This window comes from Notamacropus eugenii, chromosome 3 (genome assembly GCF_028372415.1).
Source record: "Notamacropus eugenii isolate mMacEug1 chromosome 3, mMacEug1.pri_v2, whole genome shotgun sequence".
Lineage (NCBI taxonomy): Eukaryota > Metazoa > Chordata > Mammalia > Diprotodontia > Macropodidae > Notamacropus > Notamacropus eugenii.
Genome location: NC_092874.1, coordinates 52710680 through 52729569, shown reverse-complemented (window position 1 = coordinate 52729569; position 18890 = coordinate 52710680). Strand labels below are relative to the sequence as shown.

The following is an 18890-nucleotide window of genomic DNA, read 5'->3' as shown; positions in this document are numbered from 1 at the left end:
AACACAGACACAGAAAGGACAAACAGGAGGTGATTGCAGTGGTTCAGGTGAGAAGTGAGGAGAGGAAGGGAAATGGATGGAAAGAGGCAGATAGGAGAAAGGCTTCAGAGGGAGACTCTATGAGACCTGGAATGAAGACTCCTAGAGTTAGACTGAAATAATACCGAGGCCTTCTTGTTTTAGCCCATTAGGATATCCATGAGGATGCACATAGATTCTCCCAAGGCTGGTACATGCTGAGGCCCTGGAGTACACAAAATAAGTTTTCATAATGTCTCTCTGTTCCCTAGGAATCTGACCTAGTCCCTCTCTTCTCTCTCTATACTCTCTCAGTGATTTCATTGGCTCCTGTGGATTCAATACTTATCTGTATATTGATGACTCCCAAACCCACATGACCAGCCCTCATTTCTCTCTGGGACTTCAGTCTCACATCTGCAGCTATCTGCTGGACCTTTCAAAATAGATGTCCACAGGCATGCCCAGACTCAACATGTTCAGACACTGTCTCCTTTCCCACAAAGGCCCACTTCTTCCTGACATCCTTATTTCTCTCAGGGGTACCATTATTTTTTCAAATACCTGTTAAACAAATCTTTACTCTCAGTGATTCCTCCATAGCCAGTCACCTGTTCCATTCTTCCTCTGCATCCTCTCTCAGATCTATCCCCTTCTCTGCACTCCCACAACCATCCTCCTTTTCCTCTTCACCTTTCATCTAGACTGTTGTAATTACCTCCTCTTTGTCCAGCCAGCCTTGAATAGGTCACATCCTGCTCCCAAGGCTTCAGTAGCTCTTCCTTGTCCCTAAGATAAAGTGGAAGCTCCACTTTGGGCATTGAACGCCCTTCACAGTGTGAGAGTCTAAGTCTAAATTAGCTTTCCGGGCTGCTTTCATGCTCTCCTTCTCATGCCCTCCAAGCAAACTGGCCCACTCGCTTTTCCCCATACCTGTCCATTCTCTCTTCTGCCATCACACCTTTGCATGGGCTGACTCTCTTGCCTGGAATGCTATCCCTCCTTGCCTATGTTTTTTAAAACCTTTAGTTTAGCCACCTCCAAGGTGAAGGTCAAACGCTTCCTCCTTCAAAAGGCCTTTCATGAGTCTTCCAGTAGCTGTCTACCATTTACTTTATATTTTTATGTGCATGTATTTACATATGTGTGTATTTATACATGTTCATGTATATAATATATACGTATGTAGGCATTTTTATCTAGATATACATGTATGTGTGCACTGACACACTTATACACACATAGTATTCTAAAAGCCTTAGTTCAGTTTTAAGTTACTAAAACTTAAAATTGCACAGAGACTTTTGGGATACCCTGTATTTAGTCTGAATCTACCACTCTAAGAATATGCCAGATCCCACTCCACCCCCAGTAGAATGTTAGCTCCCAGAAAACAGGGACTGTCTCACTTTGGTATTTCCATCCCCAGTACCTAACACATAGTAGGCACTTAAGAAATGCTTGATGATTGAAAGTGGTTGAATTTGCGCTTGTGATGATCACAAAAATGATGGCTAGGACGGTTGGCCATATTACTGGAAGCTAAATATTATTTAAGATTGGTAATGATTATATTTTTAAATGGTACTTTTCTCTTTCTGATAGGTAACTTGATAAAGGTACCAAATTCTGAGTTGAGGATACAACTTTGTAAGTGTATTGTTGACTTTTACCACGCAGAGCCATTAAAAAAGCAAATTGCAGGTGAAGTATATCATTTATGTTTACCATATGGCACTCTATCCATTGCAAATCCCTTTGAGTGGAGGAAGGCTTATCATTATGGTATTTACAAATTATTTTCTAGAGCCTCGAGATCTTCACTGGTTTTAAACAAAAATTGATTTTCTATGTACCTTTTATTTCAAAATTTTTTAGGTACTTAACATAATTTTTTAATGATCTACCATTTGTACATCAGTTATCTGAGTTCATAGGCTATATTTTTTAATCATATAGGATACTTTACAATCATACATAATACTTCTATCACTTTTTTGAGTAATGTAGTCACATTCAAGCCCTATCCTCAGATATTTTTAGAATAGAAATGGTTCTTTATGCTCTTTTAGGAGGAGATCAATGGAGAAAGATGGGATAGGTTATACCAGGCTATGAGTAGCAAACAGAACAAGGAACATTATATAAAAGCAGGACTGGTAACCTAGGCAAGGGTTAAAACCTGGTAAATCATGTGCGATCTGACAGGCCTCGAAGTCAGTAGGTCAGTCAACTAGCATTTATTAAGCACTTTCTGTATGCCAGGCACTGTACTAAGCACTAGGGAGGAGATTAAAATAAAACAAAGGGGAAAAAAACAATCCCTGCCCTCAAGGACCTCATATCCTAGCATAAGACACACATATAAATAACCAAGTACATTCACAAGTCAGACACCGAGTTGATAGAAGAGTATCCCAGAGAGGAAAGTCCAGCAGTGGGGGCACTAGGAAGGGACTCCTACAGGAAACAAGATTTGGGCTGAGTCTTGAAGGAAGGTGGAGAAGTCAGGAGGGAAGAGATTCCAGGCATGAGAATAAGAGCCAGTGAAAAGGCAAGGAGAGAGCGTTGCATTGTTGGTAGGCCTGTGTTGTTGGAGCATGGAGGGCATGGAAGAAGACCAGAAGAATAGGAATGAGTCTGCAGGTTAAGGGATTTAGATGCCAAACAGGAATGTGTATTTGATCTTGGTAGAGATCCACTGGAATTTTTTGAGTAAGGAAATGACCTGGTCAGAACTACCCTTTAGGAAAATCCCTTAGGAGCTGAATGGAAGGTAGATTGGAGTGGGGAGAACATTGAGGCACAGAGACCAAGTAGAAGGTTGTTACGATAGTCTAAGTGAGAAGTGATAAAGTCCTGGGCCAGGACAGTGGCTGTGCGAGTATAAAGAAGGGAGCATAGAGAGATTGGGAAGGTGGATATTGTCAGGATTTGTAAACTGCTTGGATATGTGGGGTGAGTGAGTGTGAGGTGTGGAGAGTGACATCAAGATCACAAAACTTCTGGGTGGCTAAAAGGATAGTTAGTGTTGCCTTCAACAGTGATAAAGAACATCAGAAAAGGAAAGTGTTCTTGTGGAGAAAGAAAATAAGTTTTGTACATGCCATCTGTGATGTCTGTGGGCATCATGGGGCTGACCTCAGGAGAGGAGTTAGGACTGTCAATTAGGACTGTCAGTCTGCATCAAAATGATCATTGAACCCACGGAATTGTGAGATAGGAGAGATGGAGAAGAGGTCTCATAGGAAATATGAGGCAATCCCCACAGTTAAGGGATGCAACATATATGGAAATCCAGTAAAGGAAAATAAGAATTATCTGATTCTGCAGAGGTCAAGAAAGATGGAGGCTGAGAAAAGGCCATTCAATGTGGCATTTAAGAGATGACTGGTAGCTTTGAAAAAGACAGTTTCAGTTGAGTAATGAGGTTGGAAGTCAGATGGCAGAGGGCTTAGGAAAAAGTGAGAGGAGAGGAAGTAGAGGTGCCAAGGTAAGGTAACTTCCTCAAAGAATTAAACCATGAAAGGGCATGGCTAGTGGGGATGGATGAAGTAAAGGAGGAGAGATAGGCATGTTTAGGCGTATTAGGGAAGGAGCATGGGAACCAGTAAGGAATCACTGCATCATCCCAAAGTGCAGGTCCACAGGAACCAAAAAGATGCCCCATTCTAGTAAATTGGGGGGCTCGTCTGATCCCCTGCATGCAAGAGGACAGCTGTTAGATTTGTCTCAGCTTAGGATAGCGCAAACTAGATAATACATTGTCACCTCTACACAAATGTCAGGCCTTGAATACCTTCTAGTCACACATCTTTCTCAGTAGGAAAACTACTAAACCCTATTTCAGGTGCAAACTGAAGATTAACAAAAGGATCTTTCTCCTTTTTATTCTTAAAATTCTAAAATTTCAGGAAATTTTGGAATTATCTATTAGAATAAAATTTGCTGATTTTTAAATTTTACTGTTTTACTATTTTCCAGTCCCTCTCTTTTTCAAAAAAAGTATTTATTGGCCAACTGCCTGCAATTATGTTTACATATATGTGTGTGTGTGCATGTATGTATACACATATATACATATGTGTATATTTTACATATATGTGTTCTATTTATATGTGTGTCTGTATATGCACATATATCTGTACTCTTCTGTTCCATGCAGTAACTGCACATTTCCTCACTTTTTATAGGTTATCAGCAAGTTACTTCAGCTTACAAGTTCCAGATGATTGAATCGGGGGGTTTGGCAGAAATTTTGGTTCTTTCATGGGACCTCCTTCAAACTGAACTGCTTGAAAAGTTATGGTTACTTAAAACTTTGCAGCACCTCTCTACTTCTGGTTTGTACTTATTAAAATAACCAACTTTCATGCTACTTCTTATGTTTCTGACTAACAAGTAAAGATTTCACAATACAGATACTTCATGCAGGGTTTGTGTATATTTTTTGTGTATTTTCAGAAGTTAATTGTAATTTAATGATAAAAGCACAAGCAGCCAACAAAATCTGCTCCTGCCTAAATAACCCAGATCCTTCCGGACAACTTCTCTTCCGTTCATCAGAAATCCTGTGGAACTTGTTAGAAAAATCTTCAAAAGAGGAAATCATCAAGCAGCTTAGTAACTTGGAATGTTTATTGTAAGTCTTTTCTGATAAACATAAGAAAGCCTAGGGATCTCAGAGGTAGTGCTGTGTAGTGGAAAGACCACCGGACTTGGAGTCAGAACACCAGAAGTGAAGCCCCGCCTTCCACACTTGTTAGTCATATCAGTGAGGCCAAATGACCTTTCTCAGCCTCAGCTTACTCAGCTGTAAAACTGGAAAAAATGCAGAATTATCAGGGTTGGTATGAGGAAAACACTATCTATGCATCTATCTGTAGGTATGTATGTATGCCAATTACTATATACATTTGATAGGCCCATTGATTTTAGAGCTGGAAGTAAGCTTAGAGGTCATTGAATGTTCTCATTTTACAGATGAGGTCACTGAGGCCCAGAGAGTGTAAATTAGAGAGTTAACATTTCTCAGGTACTTTCTAATCCTGCTAGGTCATCATCCATGTTCCTCCATCAGACCACACATACAGCCCAAGTGGTGGCCCCCCTTCTCTTTTCTCTGTGCACTTTCTCTCAGTGATTTCATGTACTCTCTTCTCTATGCAGGTAGCCCTCACCTTTACTTCTAGCCTGAGTCTCTCTTTTTTGATATTCTCTCCTTTTTGGACCTCCATACACTGCTTACTCCTGGTTCTCCTCCTGCCTATTTGACCACTCCTTCTCTGTCTCCTTTGCTGGATCTCCATCCCTGTCATCCTCTGGTGAGCATCCCAAGCCTTGTGTTTTGCTCTCTTTTCTTTTTTCTGGACTATCCATCTTGGTGACCTCATCCATGCCCTGTCTTCTGTGATCATCTCCATGCATTTGACTTCCAGATCTCTATATCTAGCCTAACCTCTCTCTTGACCTCCAGTCTTCCATTTCCAACTGTCTTCAGCTGTCCAGTGGTTCTCTGAAACTCACCATGTACAAAACAACTCCGAGAAGAATATGCAGTGGGCCTAAAGTAACATGGAAAAGGTGCCAAGAGGGTATGGAAGAAGAGACTAAATTTGGAATAAACATCTGTCATCCTGAGCCATTTGGAAGAGGGGACACATAGGATGAGGGGGTTGGCTGAAAGTGGAATTAAGTGGTTAACATAAAAATTAAAATGCCATAGGGGCCTCAGTTTCCTCATCTATAAGATGATTTCTGATGCTTTTTCCAGTTCTAAATACATCATCCTATGAACATATATAGTAGTAGTAGTACAGTTTAATGATTCTGTATAATAAGGACAAGAGCTACTTAAGGAAAGTGTCTGTTGAAGTAGAAATTGACATTGTTCAAAATATAAACAAGAGAATCCTAGAATGATCCCCAAATTATTACATTTCCTGTGTTACTTTGCTACTGTTATCACAGTCTGGGAGACATAGGCATAGTCTTGGCAGAAATAGCCGCTACTCCCAGTGGCCATAACAGGCCATCATTCCATCTCCTACTGACAGGCTGCCCAGAATGAAAGAAAATAACCCAAATAATGATGGAGGGATTTTCATTCTTTGCCACTTTTTAAAAATCAGGTGCATTATTTTAACCTTGCAGAAAGGTAAATGAACTTCATGGTGAGGTCACTAAAATAGATTGGGCTTTTCTTGGTGTGCCCAATTAACACCAGTTATTCCACGAGATTTATATTTGCTGTCAACAGGTGGCAGTAGAAGCATAGGTAGTGTAAGACTTACAAAGAGTCTCTCCTGACCTGACCAAAGAAGCTCAGTCTGTCAGTCACCTATCAGTTTCTCCATCTACCTATTTATATTAAAAATCTTTATTATATAACAGGGTGAATATTTACTAAACATGAATTTCTTTAATTTAAATAGTTGCCCTGGTAAAACACTGCTTAAAGACATAAGACTACTTAGCCTTGCTAATCTGATAGATAACTTAAGATTAGTTTTTGTTTCTATTTAATTTTATTGTCCCTCTGGCCTAATTAGAATTCTTGTTGGGGTATTCAGACTGAAAAATAATCCCACAGCCCCTTCAAACTCATGAGAATCCCTCCCAGGGCTGCTTTAGCCATTTAACCTTATCAAAACAAGGCATTTCAGTCCCAGTTTCCCTGTTGGAACTTTGAAGAGCAAGACCTGTGAATCCCATTTACTCCAAAAATCTAACTTACCTAGTCCATACCTGCCTCCTCAGCTCCTAGCTCTGATTTCCCAAGATCATAGAGTTGGAGCTTGAAGGGATTTTAAACATTAAATCCAGTTTAGAGAGTTGTCTGGTGCACAAAAGATTAAGGGACTTGCCTTGAGGTCACTCAGAGGCATGACTTGCACCCAGGTCTTTCTAACAAAGGCCAGCTTTTCATCCATTCTGCATTCAAGCCTTGGATTAGACTTTAGAGTTGGAAAACATACTATTAAAAAGGAAATTGTTATTAAAATAATATTTTAAAATTAAATAATATTTTATTTCCCTCTCAGTTGTATGTAAATATAATATTTAACATTCATTTAAAGATTTTATTTTTCCTAATCACATGTAAAACCAATTTTAATACTTTTTTTAACTTTTAATTCCAAATTCTATACCTCCCTCCTTTCTTTCCCCTCTGCCTGAGATGGTAAACAATCTGATATAGGTTATATGTGTTCATTCTTGGAAAACATGTTACCACATTAGTCATATTATAAAAGAAGACACAGAGCCAAAGGGAAAACAACACACAAAATACATAAAATGAAAAGTAGTCTGCTTTGATCTGCGTTTAGATTCTAGTTCTCTTCTCTGGAGATGGATAGCATTTTCCTTCGTGAGTCCTTCAGAATTGTCTTGGATCTTTGTATTACTGAGAATAGCTAAGTCACAGCTGATCATAGCGCAGTACGTATTGCTATTATTTGTACAGTGTTCTCCTAGTTCTGCTCACTTCACTTTGCATCATTTCATATAAATAAAAGTGATACTTTTGTAGAATATAAAAATACATTTTTTCCTAGGGCTTTGAAGGAAGTATTTAAGAATCTGTTTACTAAAGGTTATCGTCATTATGATCGTCAACTTAGAAATGACATCTTAGTAATCACCACAATTATAGCACAGAACCCTGGAGCACCGATGATTGTAAGTATTAATGAGTCTGATGCTCTTTGTTTTGCTTCCATAGAGCATGCAGTAGATTTGTCAGGATGCCAGTCAATCCATTTCTTTGTCTTCCACGTGACATTTTTGCACTTTTCCATAGATTGTACGGTGAAATAATCTTTGTGGGATTCACTGTAGGTGGCACAATAACTGGTAGTTATGCACTAGAACTGAGATTCTGGCAGCTTTCCAGCCTTTCTTTGCCCTGTTGTCCTTCTTCCCAGAGAGCTTGTGAGAGCTTGTGATCTCCTCCTTAAGAAAGCCACATAGCGCTTAGTTTCTGCTTCTCTTTGTCAGTCAGCACATGCTGCCATGTAGTGTGGTTATTTGTTTGATTGTGATATCTACCCTTAAGAGCAGGGACTCTCTCTGCTTATTTTTATATTCCTTGCAGCCCTAGGAGCAGTTTCTTATGTGTGCAGCTATAGTCATTCAATATATTGTTGTTGAGTTAAATTTAATCCAAGTGTTTAATAATTACTTCAGAAGACAGTATAATAGCTAGCATTTTCATGGTGCTTTTGAGGTTTGCAAAATACTTTACATATATTCTTACCTGATTTGAAACTTATAACAACCCTCTGGGGAGGTAGGTTCTATTATTAGCCCCACTGAGGAAACAGATTCATAGAAACTTAAGTGACTTGCCCAAAGTCACATAACCAGTAAGTATCTGGGGCAGCATTTGAACTCAAGTTTTTCTGACTACCAAGTGTAGCATTCTGTCTATCCACTGTGCTACCTACCTGCCCCGGGCTCACACTTCTGGGTAGCACATTGTAGAAGCAAAGGGTTACACACATAATTGACCTTACTTTAATAGGATTGTGCTATATAGCAACTGGGTGGCCCAGTGGTTCAAGCCCTGGGCTTAGAATCGGGAAGACTCTTTGTGAATTCAGATCTAGCTGTGTGACCCTGAGCAAGTCACTTAACATTGATAGCCTCAGTTTTTTCATCTGTAAAATGAGCTGGAGAAGGAAATGGCAAATTACTCCACTATCTTTGCCAAGAAAACCTCAGAATGGGGTCATGAAGAGTTGGACACGACTAAAATGATTCAAAAACAACAGTATTCTGTGTAAACTTTTTATGTGACTCTGTAAGCCCCAGGCCAATTTAGGAAGCTCTAGTTCCCAACATTGAGGTAAGGGGCTATTTTCATCTTTGTATCCCTAGCACCTAGCAGAGTGCCTACCCCATACCCAGTAGGGGTTTGGTTTCATAAATGCTTGTTGACTGATTGGTTGTTCCTTTTAACCAGTGCCTTAGTGGTTTTCCATAAGTGTTTGAAATAAGAGAAGATAATCTTAACACTTTGAACTCTAGCTTCCTAAAGTCATTAGTACTCCATAGATTTATAGAGGCTCCAGGGTGAGTATGAACTGGTTCTGGCTTTGTCAGGCTTCCACAGCCCTCATTTAAATTAGAGGTGAGAGAATTTACAAAGTATAACTAGAAAAAAAACTAGGCAGGTGTAGTTACCCTAGGACTAAAGTTCTATTTCATATCTTCTTCCGTTCATCAAGTGTTTGCACATTAAGTAGATAATTTCTGAGGCTTTCTTCTTTAAGAATTTGATAGTGGAACAAGCACCAGTAATGGGAATAATTTTTTCGGTGGCAAAAAAAAATAACTAGGAAGAGTAGAAGCTGCTTTCTTCCTTCTTGTTCCCCTTTGGTGATACAGATGAGGATAAAGCAGAAGATAAAGTCAGTACCTCTCTAGATAAAACACATTTTAGATAGTCAGTAAATTTTGAAAAATAGCTCATAAAATACTCATATCCTAACATAGTCTAGAAAAAGTCTGAAAAGAAGGGAAATTTTGAAAATGACCAAAAATCACAGCTTCAAAAAAAATGACAAGCATATTTGACCACTTGCCTTTCACTTCCTGTTTATAAACAAACAAGTTATAGGTACATTTAAGAGAGTATACAAGAGGCTCTGATACATCCCTACCTAGGGTGTTACTTCCCAGGTATTTATTCCAAATTATGATTTAATTTTCTATATATTTTATCAATTTGTTAGGAAAGTGGATTTACCCGAGATTTGATACTATTTGCAACATTTAATGAAGGTAAGTAAAACCTTGAATTATTTCCATTTATTTATTGAAATGTCAGTGTTTTGGATCTGTCCTTAATTCTATATTATGATATATATATATATATATATATATATATATATATATATATATATATAATGATCATGATTATTTTAATAGGATTTAGTTGTAATGTTGTTATAATTTTGTTTTCAGTTAAGAGTCAAGATCCTTTGGTAAAAGGACTTAAACTTTCTAATCACTATGAAGACTTTGAGCTGAAAAAATTGCTGTTTAACGTCATTGTGGTTTTGTGTAGAGATTTGCCAACTGTACAGGTAAGAAGTGAGCAAGCAGATAAGTAAAATATGCATGAAATCATTGAACTTTATTTGAAGTCTAGAGCTATATATAGACTTTGTCCATTCTCAATTTTTTGTCTTTGTATTCTTGAGTCCTAGTAGGTGCTTAATAAATGCTTCTTGATGGAGTGTTTTTGCCATAGCAAGTAGAAAAATTAACTGATGTCAATTTCTGCTTTTTAAAATTTTTTCAGTCTAACTGCTAATAAGAAATGTTAGGTAGCATAAACCAAGGAAAAGGGAAAACTAGGATCTGGTGGGTTCATAAATAGTTCCAAGTGTTCTTTTAGACGAATGTCGATGTAGCTCACTCATCCTCTGACAGTGGGAACAGAGGCTGCTTTGTAGGGAGGGCATGACCACAGTCTTGAAAGCCATTATGAATTGGTCCACCATGTGGACCAACAAATGTATTTATATGATTTCTTTATTCTTTTTATTTGTCCTAAAGGCCCTTTCAAGTTTCATGTGGTTCTTCCTAGTTCTAATGTTCAGGCACTGTAAGTCTGTGTTTACCTTATCCACAGTTTTAATGACTCTGTAAACTTCCATCAAGCTGCTTCTTGGCCTACATATTTCCATGCTGGAGAATGCTTCTCAGCTGTTTCCTGTGAAGTACACATGGTATTTCAAGTGAAAATGCTCCTTATTTTTCTACAAACCTTGGACCATATTTTTTATTTTGTTTCAGATATTATTTTTAACAGCAGACTAATAATCATTTGGCAGCTTTTCCCCTACATAGTCTCAAACCTTTATTTGAAAATGCTATGATAAAAAATTTCAAAACTTGACTACAGATTTTCATTTTATTACCTAAATCATATAAACTGGGAATCATACATACTCCACAACCAAGGCATCCTCCAGTACCTTTACACTCACCCTTTACACATGCATACGGAGTCAATAACAGTGAAATATAACATATCAAAACAAATTTTGACTATCACTTATATCCTGAATGTCTTCAGTGTATATGAGGTATAACAAATAAGCAACCACAATTTTTCTAGGACAGCCCTAGTTTCAAAGGGGGAAAAAAGTTTTAAGAAAACTTTGCGAAATGGATATTTTTTATCAGACCATTTGTCCCAATTTTGATTAAGAAAATATGATCTTTATATGAAAATTTGTATTATATATGTGTTTATATATATGTATATAATCACATTTAGAATAATGGTGTTTTTAACAGATGCATCAGAATTTACATATTCACATGAGCGTCTCCTTCAAAATAATCATTATAGGAGGCAAGGTAAACATGCCAACAATTTCAATAATTTCTTAAAATGTTTTTAGAGTTTCTATTTGAAATTATCTTCCAAACTTGCTCATATTATTTTAAATATCTTGAGAAATGGTAAATGTTTGTCCCCTGAAGGCAGCTTTGAATTTCTGAAGTAGCCAAAAGACATTCAGAGCAAAGTCTGTTATGTTCATAATCAGAAAGTAAGTGTGACTATAAAGTAATGAGACTGGGTGTCTGGGCATAGAAACTTTTCTCAAGACAGTGGTTTTGAAATGAAGATAGCCATTCTGGTGTATTTATCTCAAATATTACTTTGTAGTAACGCTTCATAGAGTACTGTGATTTACATAATTTGTTCAGCATCAGAAAGGTTCTCATTTTTAACATGTTAGGTATTCATTTTGGTAAGTTGTTATTTAATTCCCTGAAATTTCTTCTTCCTTTTGATTTATTATTAAAAGATAGGCAAAATGTATGTGGACACAATAGACTGCACCAAAATCTCTTTGATATTTGTTTACTATGTACTGCTTTCATTTCAGGATAAACTAAATGGTTTTTAGTCTATTTGGTTTGTGAATCTGTACCTGGAGGCTTTTGAAAGCAGTCTGCTCCAAAAAACAGAGAATAAAGACTAATGGGAAGAGGAAAGAAAAAAGGTTGATCTTTCTACAAAGATAATGCCTTTAAACATACATGTACCTTGGGTTTTTTTTTTTCATTGTAGATATTAATTGAAGGTAAAACAGTGGAAGCTTTGTTTACCTATGTTAAAAAAACTGAAAGACACAAAGTGATTGAGTGGTCTGCTGCTCAACATGAAGAATTACAGCTCCATGCAATTGCAACCTTAGCATCAGTGGCCCCTTTGTTGATAGATGATTACCTAGCTTGCAATGGGAATGCTCGGATTCTGATGTTTTTAGAATGGTGTGTAAATGAAGGTGAGTGGACTTTGGAAAGACTACTGTGGTTTGATGTTCTAATAGAGAGAGTGGGACTGAACTTTCTCATATGCAAGATAGAAAATGGAAGAGGACTGATCAGATGAATGCATTGTTGACTAGAGAACATATAAGCTGAGAGCTGGGGGTAGTTTCCAGATCTCTAGCACAAACTTCCCACCTTAAAGATGAGGAACTTAGACCCAGAGAGAGATGAAGTCAGTCACTCTTGTATCACACAGCAAGTTATAGCCCAGTTGGCCATAACTGGAACTGGAGTCCAGGGCTCTTAATTGGCAGGTCAGTGCTTTTGCCACACTGTCTCTTTAATGGACAAACAAGTTTATTTTCCTTTGCTTTTATCTTTTTAAAAAATTACTCAGAACTCAAAGATTGACCACAGATTGACAAATGTCTGGGCCATAACTGCAGGTGATACAAGTGAATTAGAGTTCCTATTTGGAATTATCTTCAAAGCCTACATCATATTATTTTAAATATCTTGAGAAATGGTAAATGTTTGTCCCCTGAAGGTAGCTTTGAATTTCTGAAGTAGCCAAAAGACATTCAGAGCAAAGTCTGTTATATTCATAATCAGACTTACATGATTAAGGTGAGCTACAGCTCAGTTATTTTTAAATATTAAATGTATCATCTGATTTCATTTTCTTATTATACCTTATCCAGAAGCAATGCTAGATACTGGCTATTGTTCTAAATTATAGCCTGGTGAACTGAAGACATTTACATGTATTCTAGACTTATACTAACTTTTTTCTTCAGGCCAGTGTGTTTTTACAAATGTGATTATTTTTGACTTGAATTTTGGCAGGTAAGATATTTGCAATTATCATTTGTGGAAATTTTTATTGTTCTTATGTGTTAGAAAAATAAATATATGAATGATATACATTAGGCATGTCCTGATCAAGGAAAATTTAAGGGAGATAAAAATGTCCAAATCAGTTGTTAAACTTGATACTCTGGAAGAGAAGAGGCATGACATAGATACAGAATAACAGTAGATTGGGTTTGATATCCTGATCAGGGATGAAACTAGTAATTGATAAGAAAAAATGACTTGGAACAGAGATGGAGACATTGCATAGATGTAGAAGTCCTAAAGCGTAAAATAGGGAAAATAAACTTGATATTTTAACCTGAAGAAGCCTTTGATTTCTATTCCTGAAAAAAAAATCCTGGAATACAATATAATTTTTGAAAATTTTTTTTATTTCATTAACTATTTCAATTACATGTAAAAAAAAATGTTGGCAATCATTTTTTAAAAATCTAACTTCCACTTTTTCTCCTTTCCTTCTGTCCCTGCCTTGAGAAGGCAAGCAATTTGATATGTTATATGTGTGAAGTCATTTGAAACATATTTCCACATTGGCTATGCTGTAAAAGAAAGCACAAACAAAATAATAAAAATAAAGTTTAAAAGTATGCTTCAATCTGCATTCAGAGTTTCTCAGTTCTCTCTCTGTAGGTGCGTGACATTTTTCATCATGGATCCTTCAGAACTGTCTTGGACTGTTGGTCTGGGTCAGAGTAGCGAAGTCTTTCACAGTTGATCGTCCTTACAGTATTACTCTTACTGTGTATAGTGTTCTGGTTCTGCTCACTTCACTTTGCATCCATTAATATAAGTCTTCCCAGGTTCTTCTGAAACCATTCTGCTCATCATTTCTTATAGCACAATAGTATTCCATCACAGTCATGTACTATAACTTGTTCAGCCATTCCCTAACTAATGAGCATCTCCTCAATTTCTAATTCTTTGCCACTACCAACAGAGCTGCTATAAATATTTTTGTATAAATAGATCCTTTTCCCTTTTCTTTGCTGTCTTTGGGATACAGACCTAGCAGTGGTATTGCTGGGTCAAAGAGTATGCACAGTTTGATAACCCTTTGGGAGTAGTTCCAAATTGTTCTCCAGAATGGTTGGACTAATTCACAACTCCACCAACAATGCATTACTGTTGCAGTTTTTCCATATTCCCTCCAATATTTGTTATTCTTTTTCTGTCTTGGTAGCCAGTCTGAAAGGTGTGAAGTGGTATGGCTATTAATTTGCATATCTCTAATCAGTAGTGATTTAGAACATTTTTTCATGCGACTATTGATGTCTTTTGATTTCTTCCTTTAAAAATTGCCTGCTCATATTCTTTGACTATCAACTGGGAAATGGCTCTTATTTTTATAAATTTGGCTCATTTTCCTATATATTTCAGAAATAAGGCTTTTATCAGAGAAACTTGCTATAAAATTTTCCTCCACTTTCCTGTTTTCCTTCTAATTTTGGTTGCACTTGTTTTATTCAAAAGCTTTTTCATTTCATGTAATGAAAATTATCTGTTTTACTTCCCATAATATTCTCTATCTCACATTTAGTTGTACTCATCAATATCAGGCATGGCACAAAACAGGGAGAGAGAGATATGCCTACCAAAAATGTTTGCCACTGCTGTGGCAGATATCCCATGTAGAATGCACATAGAAGAAAGATTCCTTATTTATAGTGAAGTCTGTCAGATTGCCTTATTTTCAGATGACATTGTGCTGACCATATCAAGCTGCTGCAGAGTTCCATGGCCACTCAAAAAAGCCTGGCCCAGTAGCATATACAAGAAAAAAACAATAACGAAGAGCATGTCTGTGACACAGATTAGATAGGCAACTCATTGAATTAGTCTTTCAGTATATGTAGTTTAGACAACATAAAAATATATTACTAGTGAAGGACAATGAATTGGATCCAAAATTGAACAGGAAGAAGGGATTGGTGCTTAGCACGTAGTGTTTAATTATTGCTTGTTGGTTTATTGGGTTATATTTGGGGGGTTGTATTGTACTTTAATGTAGCTTCTCCATAATCTCAAAACCTCATTTTTTGGGGGGAGGGGGAATACTTCCAGCAATACCATATGACTTAGGAATCATGGAATAACACAATTTTGAAGAATCGTAATTGTGACTGAGCCAAAATGTAGTCGAGAGCATTATGGAGGGCATAAATTGACCATTATCAGTGATGACCTACATGTAAGAAGTGACACCAGCAGAAATCGTGATTGGGAAATGAAGCGAGCCTGTTAGGTAGCACGAGAGCAGTGCAGCAGATCTGACTGCCTGGTGCTACAGTGGTGTGCACAGAATCTCCCAAAACCTCAAGGAAGACTTCCAGGGCAATGGATAGGACAGATTTGGAAAAGGAAAGGAACAAGAGTCCCATGCGGTGAGAAGGCACTGATAGGTTAGAATCTGTACTCTTGAAAAGATTTCCCGTGTTGATGAGATTATGGACTTGTTGAAGGTTTGGAGTCAGGTCAGATTGCCTGAAGACTATTATCATGTTCACTTTTGGGTACCTCATTTTAAGAAAGACATTGATAAACGTTCTAGAAGAGGGTGACAAGCATAGTGAGAGGTCTGGAATTATGTCATAGGAGAAATGGGAAGAGATGTTAACTCACAATAAGGATAAACTTTGTAACAATTAGAACAGTCCATAAAAGGAATAGGCCATTTCAAAAAGTGCTTATTGTCGAGTCATTTTGCAGCTGTGGCTGACTCTCTGTGACCCCACTTGGGGTTTTCTTGGTAGAGATCCTGGAGTGGTTTGCCATTTTCTTCTCCAGCTCATTTCACAGACAAAGAACTGAGGCAAAGAGGATAAAGTGACTTGCCCAGGGTCACATGGTTAATAAGTATGAGGCTAGATTTTAACTCAGGAGGATGAGTCTTCTGGCCCTGCCCTCTATCCAGTGCACCACCTAGCTGCGCCTCATTTCAAAAAGTAGTAAGCTCCTTATCCCTGGAAGTATCCATGCATTAGCCACTGTCGGGGTGGTTGTAAAAATAATAGCAAATAGGAATTCCCATACAAGGAGTGAGGATAGGTATGGGAGGGCATGTCAGGAAGGGGGGTTAAGCTGATAATCTCCAAAGTCTCTTGAAACCCTTCAGATTCTTTTTGAGAACTGAGGGTTTACATTGATTCTTCCTATTGACATAGAGGGAGGTGACCTTTGGATCTCAAATGCTCATGTTAGTAGAGCTTATGCCCTCCCTGATGCCAGCAAGCCAGAAAAGTTTTAAGTATGGAGCAGGTAATGTGTCAACCATCCAAGGCCCTGCCTAGAGAAGTTAATGCCTTTTTATCTACCATGGAGATAAGCTGCAAGTAGAAGGAATGTGGGATCTGGGTTCAAATCCTAGCTCTGCCACTTACTACCTTTCTTGGCAAATCATTCAATCCCTCTGGACCTCAGTTTCCTTTTGTATAAAATGGGAGGGGGGGAAAATGACTTAGTTCTTTATAGCACTAAATCTCTGATCCTATAGTTAAGGCATTGTCTTCTACTTGGGTGCCACACAGCAGTGAAATGACAGGTTGCAAGCATTGAAATTGCAAACAGTCAAATCACAGCCTGTTTCTATTTATAGGCTGGTGGTTACTATGCTGGTAAGCTGCCTAATGAAATCTCATTAAACTTCCATGGATTTTTCAATTTGTAAATCACTAGCATTATAAAATTCTTTGTGCTTAAAGTATTGATTTTTAGCATTAAATACACAGCTTCTTCCCAAGGACAGCTTTTCAGAGAATGCATGGTATATAGCAAAATAAAATTTTGGTTTTTGTGTCTTCTTAGAGACCTTCTTTAGTCAAGGTAACAGTTTCCATGGCACGGGTGGCCGTGGCAACAAATTTGCACAGATGCGCTACACTGTGAGGCTTTTGAGAGCTATGGTATCCCTTGGTAACGATACTGTAAACGAGGATCTCTGTGGTCATGGAGCAATTAAGCAACTGATAGGTAAAGTATAACATAGTATGCTCTTAGTGAAAATTGTTTTTTAAAATGTAGGACCATATTTACTATTTTAATACTATATGTGTGTGTAGATAGATAGATAGATAGATAGATAGATAGATAGATAGATAGATAGATAGATAGATAGATAGAAGGCAGGGTACCATAATGTTGGTTTGGGGTGCTTGGAACCCTAAAATACTGACACCTTGGGTCTTACCTGAATGAATTCTACTCAAGCCTTCTTTCAGCCAAAGTACAACAAAGGTTTGTTAACAATTCGCCATATTAGGTTGACTCTTAAGAAGCTTCATCATTTGTGACTCTGCTAAATGGGCCAGATAGAATCTGAGCACCTTCATGGAGATAAGAAGGATATTATATACAGAAAGACTGTGGGAGGGATCTGGGGGTGGGGTAGTAGTCTGGGGTGATGAGAAGAGAAGTTGAGGGAGGGTCTTGAGGAAGAGTCTATGGAGGATCTTAATTGGACTGGGGTGAGTACAGGTCAAAATCAAGAGAGTGGGATTCTGACGTGTTCAAGGTGTGAAGCTGCTGGAGGCAATGGAGGGCTAGGCCTATTCACTGAAAGGTCTAGATTAAGAGTAATAGATTTGGGTATGAAAAACCAGATTAAGTGGGAAGATTCAAGGAGAGTTTGAGGAGGTTCCCAGAGTCTGAACCCCACCACATATATATATATATATGTTTTACACACATATATATCCATCTGATATTTTTTGCTTTGATAGCTAGAAAACTTGTACAATTTCTGCAGTAGTATTTGGTGCCTTTTTAATATGTAACTATTGACTGTACTAAGTTATAGAAGCTGATAACTGTTAGTCTTCTTTAAATTATTTCAAGTCATATATCTGTATATATAAATTAATTTAGATTCCTTTATCTCATTTATTTGCCAATATTCTTAATCTGTACTATGGTTAAGTCCCATTTTTCAAACTATATGACCACCACTTCCAACTGTGCTATTTAGAATTTTTTTTTTTTTTTTACTAATTGATCATGTCATTTACTTCCAGATCACCCTCAGCCTTGGAGAAATCCAGACCAAGGCTCTGTATCCCCCACCCAGGCCAGAGGAGAACCCAGTGGGCCTTAGATTAAATTCCTTGTCCAGTTGAATGGGGTAGCAATACCTAGATTGAGGAGAATGTTAATCCTATCTGCTATCATCAGTCCTTCCTTCAGAGTCTGAACCTTGAAATGAGGACTTTAGAAAAAGAGGGAGGACTCTGGATCTCCCCAAATCATTGGTTATTAATAATCATGTCTCTCATTCTTCTATCTCACATTGCCTCGCAATTCAAGTGGGGGGAAAAAAACTAACTTAATAAATGTTAACCTCAGTGTGAGTCAGTTCTGTGATGTGTAAGCCCTTAAAATGCAAGTACTGTTTTCAGTTCTGAGGAGCACATTTTAAGAAGAATATTGTTGACAAGCTAGAGCAAGGGTTTTTAACCTGGGATTCGTAAACTATTTTTTAAAATATTTTGCTCACTTTCTTAATATGATTGGTTTCATTTGTGTTCCTATAATTTATTTTATGCATTTAAAAACATTCTGAAAAGAGGTCCATGGGCTTCACCAGCCTGACGAATGGGTCCATGACAAACACAAAAAGATTGAAGAACCCCTGAGGTAGAGCAAATAAAGAGAACAACAGATATTGACTGGTGAGGCTGAACCCATGCTGCAGGATGATCAGT

The 18890-nt window shown here is 37.6% G+C and overlaps 1 protein-coding gene across 9 annotated transcripts in view; it reads left to right on the top strand.

Annotated features, from left to right (window-relative positions):
- Nucleotides 1-18890, top strand: part of CFAP69 (cilia and flagella associated protein 69) — a 99079-nt gene that overhangs the window by 21976 nt on the left and 58213 nt on the right. For 8 of the 9 annotated variants that reach the window (XR_011976651.1, XM_072651525.1, XM_072651529.1 and 5 more), the window contains exons 6-13: nucleotides 1624-1722; nucleotides 4212-4361; nucleotides 4483-4660; nucleotides 7578-7701; nucleotides 9759-9807; nucleotides 9991-10112; nucleotides 12119-12335; nucleotides 16999-17163. Coding sequence is in view for 8 of the 9 variants with exons in the window: in XM_072651525.1 (XP_072507626.1) it covers nucleotides 1624-1722; nucleotides 4212-4361; nucleotides 4483-4660; nucleotides 7578-7701; nucleotides 9759-9807; nucleotides 9991-10112; nucleotides 12119-12335; nucleotides 16999-17163 (1104 nt within the window). In the remaining variant the exon portion in view is untranslated. The remainder of the gene's footprint in view (nucleotides 1-1623; nucleotides 1723-4211; nucleotides 4362-4482; nucleotides 4661-7577; nucleotides 7702-9758; nucleotides 9808-9990; nucleotides 10113-12118; nucleotides 12336-16998; nucleotides 17164-18890) is intronic. The other variant, XM_072651527.1, reaches the window with a different exon arrangement.